Source organism: Astatotilapia calliptera, chromosome 16 (genome assembly GCF_900246225.1).
Source record: "Astatotilapia calliptera chromosome 16, fAstCal1.2, whole genome shotgun sequence".
Taxonomy (NCBI): Eukaryota; Metazoa; Chordata; class Actinopteri; order Cichliformes; family Cichlidae; genus Astatotilapia; species Astatotilapia calliptera.
The window spans coordinates 20932069-20939729 of NC_039317.1; the positions used below are offsets into that span (position 1 = coordinate 20932069).

Here is a 7661-nt window from a genome sequence, read left to right on the forward strand (position 1 = left end):
TCACTGGTATCTCTTTTTGTAGCAACAGATAGTTATTTCTCACTCTAAAATGACTTGAGGCTCCTCAAAGATCAGTTTTAGAACCACTTATTGCTTGAAAAGCCAAAAAACACCCCCCCCCCAAAAAAAAAAAAAAAAGACAATCTGCAAAAATGTCCAGACGTGATATTTTTATTTCAATTCATTGAAGTGTGTTTCTTGGTCTTAAACACAAGCCCTTAAAATTCAAAGTAATCTCCTTTCTTGCTGGACTGTAATTCCAGCTTTGGCAGAGATAAACATGGAGATAAAGATACAGAACATATCATTTTGAACATTTGTGTTATTTTACAAGGATATATTTCTAGATAAATATAGTAGATATAATACATACTTACACATATACTCTATAAGCATACATGCAACACGCTTAATATTTTATTGTCAAATAAATCATAAAAAAAAATCTTAATGTCTAACTTTTAAATATTTCAGTATTAACATTTTAAGTGCAATATATATACATATCCACATGAGTCAAAACTATGTACATGCTACAGGGCGACTGGATTGTTAGATAATATATCCCAGGCGTTTCTTGATAAAATGGGCCACCAGAATTTGAGGTCTCTGCTGATATTCCACCAGAACATCATGAGATGATGTGATTTGGTCCCCCTCAAAGCGATTCAGCAATGCAACACATACCACAGCTCCTGGAGAGTGAAATGAGAGTTTTTAGAATAGTGCAGTATGTCAAAATCACAAGTAGAAGATGTACTTTGCAGCATTCAGAAGGTTTTGCCTTCATACAGTGTTTGCATTGTTAGAAAAATAATACCTTTGAGACCACAGACACGGCACATAGCAGCGAAAACAGTGGACTCCATTTCAATATTCCTCACTCCGGCCTCATAAGCTTTCCTCAGATACTCCAGTTTCTCTTCTTGGGAGAAGGAGCACAGAGCTCCATCCAGTCGGCCCTGACCTACAGAAACGGAAAACAGGATTTGTCAGGCGATGACAACTAGGAATTACAAATAAATGTTTAATGGAATTCTGTTCATACTGTACCTTCATAGAAGTCATGGGTGCACATGGTGTTTCCGATCACTGTTGGAAAAGTTTGAAGCTCAGAAGAGCACTGCAGAAGCTCGTTGGCCACTCCCTCATCCAGCTCAGTGTTCCTGGTGATAACTTTACCCAGAACGACCTGTTCAAACTGGGGGCGGAAAGAGTAGTCCACTGCTTTTTCCGTGATCACCACGGTCCCTGGAGCCAGACCTGTAGATGACACAGGGCATAATTTTCTTACATACTTTAATAAGAGTATTGTATTAATGACTTGAACAACTTGTTTAACTGCATGTAAAACTTTCTCATATTAAAATCAAAAAGACTTACCGACTCCACCAGACGTTCCCAGGCGAAACAAAACCACATCACAGCACTGGGCATGGTGCAGGAGCTTGATGAGCTCATGCAACATGATGGAGATTGATGGGACTCCCATTCCATGCTGTATTATATACACATTGCGTAGAAATTACATTTTCTAATCCGTAAAATACTTTTTCCTAACAACATTTAAAGAACAGTTCCACCCACAGCAAATAATGAAATACCTACACTTATAGAGAGAACTGGTCCCACTTTGTACATGCAGTAGCGATCAGTTCCCTCACAGATATCTTTGATGTCTCCTGGGTTTCCTGGCAGTTTCAGCTCCTGATGGATGAACTGGGCGAAAGCCTTCATTCGGTTTGCACTGCCACCAACACACACAAACTGTGGGAAACAGAGAAAAACAGAGGATTGTTGAATTGTTTTAGAGCTTTTAGAAAATAGTTTTATTTAAGCTGGACTTATTTTACAAACCTTAATATCTCCAAACATTTCAGGAAGGTTGTGAGTCTTAGTGCTCAGGCTGAAGTGGTAGAGAATGTCCTCTTCCATGGTGTCCAAATTGGGATTTTTTACTTGGACCTGTTCACTGAGTAGATTTTAATGCATTTTAGTTCATGAAGAGTGGTGAATCGACAATAAGTATATGTGCATGGATTAAATATATATTAAAACAGTGACATAAGTTTAAAGAAAAGCATCAAGAAATACTGTTTAAAAGACTTAGTTTAGGTTGCCAATACTTACTTTATATACTCATTCTCCTCATTCCCCATGTGGTTCAGAAGTATCGGTGTCATTACTGCAGCGTACACTTTCAAATGAAGTTTTAAAATGTCTCAAAACCTCCAAGTGTTTTCAGTTACTGCTTTCCAAATAAGAGTCATATCAGACTGTGCAGCAGATATAGTGGTGTCCCCTGACCTTGCCACTCATTGGTTCCAGAAAGAGGGGAGTAGCTCAACCCTGCTGCTCCCACAAAAACATCCTCCAAGCCCCAAACAAACAGAGTACGATCAACCATAAAATTACCACAAAATAATAAAAATTACTGTCTGGTTCTAAAGTGTAAGTAAAGTTTTAAAAAGTCATACGAGCACCTGTCAAAATAAGCAATTGTTCATAAAGACAGTATTAATTTAAAGGCTGTTAACTCTTACAAAAGCATGAGTGTGTGGGTGTGTAATGTGTCACCAATAGCCAATCTGAGGCTGGTGAATAACTGGCGTGTACTGACATAATTTAGCAAAAGAACATCGAGATAACCTCTGACACTAGCACTGTCATATGAAAACAGAAACGCACAGAGCCAACATAATGTACCACGAACAGGAATCATGTTTAGTGTGGAAAATTTAGCCTGTGACATATACATATATATAAATGTTTCATTTTGGATTGGTTTCATTTTATTTGAATTATCAAACTTTTCCCAAAAGCTGACATTTACAGCCTTGTAGACACAGAAAAAAAACTTAACACAGGAGTTAACTGATGCCTTCAAGTGCACCACTAAAAATCACAACAAATAAAACGTCCAAGCTGTAATTCAGTGAGGCACTTTAATGCTCGAGTAAAAGATTTAACAATACAAATTTTTCTAAAACAAAGTAAAATGCTTGATGTGTCTCAGCATGAATCTTGTACGCCCTTTTCCCATCCAGGCACCCGGCAGTCTTCCGATCTATTGAAATTGAAATATATAAGAGTACAAGTCATTGTCACATAATTCACTATTATCTCTGTTATAGTGTAAAAAAGCCTTCTAAAGTCGTAATGACTAGGACCTTGAATTTTGTCACCTTCATCTTACATTCTGGTTATTAATAATAATACCCTCATAAAATCCATACACTGCTTAGCAGTTGGCCTTAATTTCCTTTCATAATGCAAAATGAGCATTCTGAAAGCAGAATAGGAAATTGGAATGTGTTATGCTTATTATAGGGTTAAGACTGTAACTCCATTGCTGCACTACTTACTTGACACGTCACTATACTGGTTTGCTGTCTTCTGCATAACCAAAGCTGAGCAGCTTTGACATGTCAACAGGGGCTGGTTTCTTGTCAATTACTCTGAAAGAAGATTAAAAATATAGTCCAAATATGATGGAAACAGAAATGTGAAAATTTGATCTTTTTAATGTCTTTTCCCCCTGTCTCTCTTTACCAACAAAGCTCGTTATTTCACTACACATTGCCTACAGTGCTCACAGTTTAAACATTAAAAATGGACCGTACCCCTCCAACACTGAATAAACTCTGGCTACTTATTACAAAAATTGGCTTCCCAACTAGTATTTGTCAAACAACACAAATATAGCAAAGATCCAACTGTGCAAAAATGATCCAGCAAAAGACTGGCTGCGTCTCACATTCAACATTTATCTCTTATCTCATTCAGACAAAGCAACAAAGAGAAGCACAAGTATTTTTCTCCAATTGGTTAGTCAGTCTTCTTCTGTCTGGAAACTTCCAGATTGCAACTGACTCATCTTCCTCCAACACTGTAGCTGATCAGCAGTTAAAAGTTGTTGCGGTAGGTTGATCTGTTCTGGAAACAAGCTTAATATATTACCACACTGGGGTGTTTGCAAATTTCACATAACTTTTTTATGGTAGACCTTTTGTGGAGTGCTTTCAACAGATATGATTGCGATCTCTGGTGCATTGCATGCTAGGTTATTTTGGGTTATTGACAAGTCACTGACATTTTCCCAGAGGTACAGAGAGCACACAGAACTAATCAGCTGTTAGCCAAAGCAAATAGATGAACATCTGGATTCATCTAGAAACCATCTCTCTGGGTGCTCTTTTGTTTGACCTAAGTTTTCAACCTGCCCAAGAGCATTTGTGCTTTGTCATCATAACACAGAGACGTATGGGACAGAATGTAATTACAACAATGTCTTGAATGTACATATATTTTTTAATTAGCCATTTATCTTTGCATCCTATACTGTATTATCTTAATGCTAATTATTACAAAAATAGAATGCCAAATATAAATAATATTAGTAAATAATACTCTAGACATGTTCGAATATATGTAAATAGATGGTCAAATCACTGTATGTAAATTAAGGTTTGTTTGATTTTAAATAACATTTAATAAAAGTCAATGTAATTAACTAATTTGTGATATACTATTTCTGTTGTTTCTTTAGTAAAAACAATGGGGAAAAATTCATAGTAAAAATAAAAAAAACCAAAACCATCCCACGCCTTTATCTGAAGTTCATACTAGACGGAACAACACTGTTTTCCTGTAACAAAATGATGTTTGTACTTGGATTAAACAGTGGTGGAGTGCCTCACCTCTGCAGGGTTGGGCAAGAATAACAGCAAAGGTTTTTTGGGTTTCATGGAAGTCTGCGTCACTTTAAAGTTTCATTACTGCATCCTTCTGGATTTAACATTGGACTGTTGTTCGTAGTTTACACTGCTGTTCCACTCTTGTGCTTTTAAAACCCAAATATTGATTTTCACCCCTCTGCTTAGTTCCCTCACTCATGCTGATCTTTAACTCTGGCCTGCATCGGCAACCATAATATACTAATAGTATATCAGTATGTTCTTTCTCCTTCATATTTCCTGCATAAAGTTGAGACATGCGCTACTGTAGTTTTTTGTTTTTTTGTTTTAATTACAATGGACAGTTGGATGGTGTCCTCATAATAAAAAGCACATACATGTTGCCTCTTTATTGATCTTATTTCGTCTGCTTCCTCATTTCAGGGAACTCTTGTGTGTGCCAGTACGCACATGAATGTTTATACCTTAACTGACTAACCATGAGTAAGTAAGCAGTAGGTCATACACCAGATCTTAGAGACTCCTGGTTGTTCTGGTTTTAATGGCTGACAATATTGTTGACAGTGAGTCATTTAGGATGAATAATTTAATTTTGATCACTTTATCCACCCATTTCAGCAGGACCACACATAGTTAGTTGGGCACCATGGTGGCTCAGTGGTTAGCACTGTTGCCTTGTTGGGTTCAAACCAGGCCCCCACCCGCATCTTCCCTGAGTGTATGTTTTATGAGGGAGATCTAAGAGCTCCAGTTTCACCCCATATTGAAAAATACGGTGGGTTGATGCTGCCTGTGTAGGCCCATGAAAATCTCCCAAAAGACATGATTGATTACTTTCTGCTAAATAAAAAAAGTATACACAGTTAAATGATCTGATGCTCTCCAACTGAGTTCAGTTTCATTACTGGCAAGCACAAATTGAAATAAACAAGTTTGAATGCAATCAGAAATAGTTGCACATACAGGACAGTGCAGGAAAGCTTTATGACCTTTTATTCTATGTGGTTGTCTACTTAAAATAAAGACCAAAATGGACTGCAATTCATTATTATACATGTCCAATGTCATTTACAACAAAGGTGGATTAGTATTAGTGTATTAGTATGATCCCATTATACTTTATGTCAAAGAATCTAATAGAGTTGTAAAACTGCCCTATGAGACCTCCCTTACACTAAGCATAAAACAGAACTTCAGCACCATCTTGTGACCACACTCACTTACATCCTCCTGAATTTGCTGGCCTCATGATATTGACTGGATGTCTGCAACTTCTCTGTCTCACTTTGGTGGACAGAAATGTTGTCCTGTAAAAAAAGTAAAAACAAAATCAGAATACGTGGACGCTATTTGTTGTTGACTAATTATTCCTAATTTGGTTGTTTTTGACAACTTAGCAATCAGCTTAAGTCATAGGAAGAAAGTACCTGAAGCACAAAATAACTGTCTGATACTGAGTATGTAACACTAAGCGAACAGTCCTTAAACTAACAACACAAGAGGTGGGATAATTGTTTATGGATCATATGCCAATATTAGTTTTCTAAATGACGTTGGCATTACTGTACCTCCTCTTTCTCATTGTTGCTGCTGTTGTCTCTTTCCCAAGCTGACATGTTGTCGCTCCCAAAAGGAGGTTCTTGTGGTTCAAAAGCTCCGGGGATTTTCTTCTCTTCACTGTTAATTAGCCAGTTGGAAAAAACAAAACAATATAGGTATATAAAAGTATCAAATCCTTAATGACAGCTTAAATACAAGATCAAGCAAAAACAAAACAAAACACAAAAACAACCCCCCCCCCCCTAAAAAAATAAAAAATAAAATAAAATATGGCTGTGGTTAGCGAAACAGGATAGTAGCATAAAAAAAGGTTTTGTTACATAAACAGTACTAGCAGTGGGAGAATCTTTACGGTATTACTGGCAAGTATTTATGTACGTATTAGAATAAAAACAAAGTGTACATACTACTATGAGTGTGTGGTGAAAACAATAACACAAATTTGAAACCTTGGCTCGCTTAAGTCTCCTGATTCAAAGCCAAACCAATGTGGAGGTTTGTATGAACTGGGTTTAGAAATAACTGATTCCTCGTGGCACAGAAGTCCTGTTGAACAAGGATAAGAAAAAAAACACGGGGAAAAAACTAATGTTTGTAGCAGTTATCATACGGCAAGAGGAAAACATGGAAATGTAAGAAAACAGGACGGCTTTACCCCTATGCCCTCCTTGTTTTGCAAGTTTTACATAATCAGAGTCACTCTCTAGGACTCCAACTCTTCGCCCTCGGATCCTCTCCTCAGGAAGAGTGTAGGTAGTTGGGGACAGTCCAGGGATCTGTGAGATGTGGCCATTGCTTGTATGGTATCCTGTTTTGACTCCTGCAGTTTTAGTATACAAGCACATATATGTATATATATTCATTGCTTTATAAATTGCATTATCCCATGTGCCTATGTTACTTCACACAGCATCTCTTCACCAGTGTTATCCTCATAACCTGCACAACCTGCACACCCTGAACTAAGTATTCATAATTAGTTTTACTTGCCATATTTTGTTGGTTCCAGATCGTTACTCGTGAGGACGAAGGAATTTCTGGTGGAAACGGAAACAAAAAAGCCTGTCAACCTTTCCAGTTATACCTTGAGCGAGCCGCAAGCTGTTGTCATTAGCACCATCAAAGCAATAGTTAAATTAACCTTGGCGTTAGCTAGCTAATGCTATCTGTGGTAGCCTTGATTTTTATCCACGCCTGTAATTAAACACACATGAAAAGTAACATGACTAATTTGACTAAAGTTAAAGTTTCAAGATAGCGATTAAACTTCTGATTTAAAAGTAAAACGTCTTCGACTTACTCTGAATTCATTGTGAAAGCGGAGTAAGAAGCCGCTGTGAGTGGAGGCAGACTGTTTGGAAGTTGTGATCGCGTTTCCATGGAAATGGGCTTGAGCCCTCTGGA

The 7661-nt window shown here is 37.4% G+C and overlaps 2 protein-coding genes across 4 annotated transcripts; both read right to left on the reverse strand.

Moving 5' to 3' along the window:
- Positions 1-155: 155 nt before the first annotated feature.
- Positions 156-2392, reverse strand: upp2 (uridine phosphorylase 2). The gene is made up of 7 exons (XM_026145676.1): positions 2131-2392; positions 1858-1972; positions 1609-1767; positions 1384-1498; positions 1054-1263; positions 821-967; positions 156-695 (listed from the first exon to the last, which is right to left on the reverse strand). The coding sequence occupies exons 1-7, from the start codon at positions 2181-2183 to the stop codon at positions 553-555; spliced, it is 942 nt and encodes a 313-aa protein (XP_026001461.1). The 5' UTR covers positions 2184-2392; the 3' UTR covers positions 156-552.
- A 534-nt stretch (positions 2393-2926) lies between these two features.
- LOC113008328 (uncharacterized protein C7orf57 homolog) lies at positions 2927-7661 on the reverse strand. 3 transcript variants are annotated; one of them, XM_026145678.1, is made up of 8 exons: positions 7558-7660; positions 7248-7294; positions 6913-7065; positions 6707-6803; positions 6266-6374; positions 5922-6004; positions 3366-3458; positions 2927-3067 (listed from the first exon to the last, which is right to left on the reverse strand). In XM_026145678.1, exons 1-7 carry the CDS (start codon positions 7635-7637, stop codon positions 3377-3379), a joined length of 651 nt encoding a protein of 216 aa, XP_026001463.1. In that variant the 5' UTR covers positions 7638-7660; the 3' UTR covers positions 2927-3067; positions 3366-3376. The 3 variants fall into 3 exon arrangements, with proteins under 3 accessions (XP_026001463.1, XP_026001462.1, XP_026001464.1); XM_026145677.1 differs by having other exon boundaries at positions 6913-7077; XM_026145679.1 differs by lacking the exon at positions 2927-3067 and having other exon boundaries at positions 3405-3458; positions 5918-6004; positions 6913-7077; positions 7558-7661.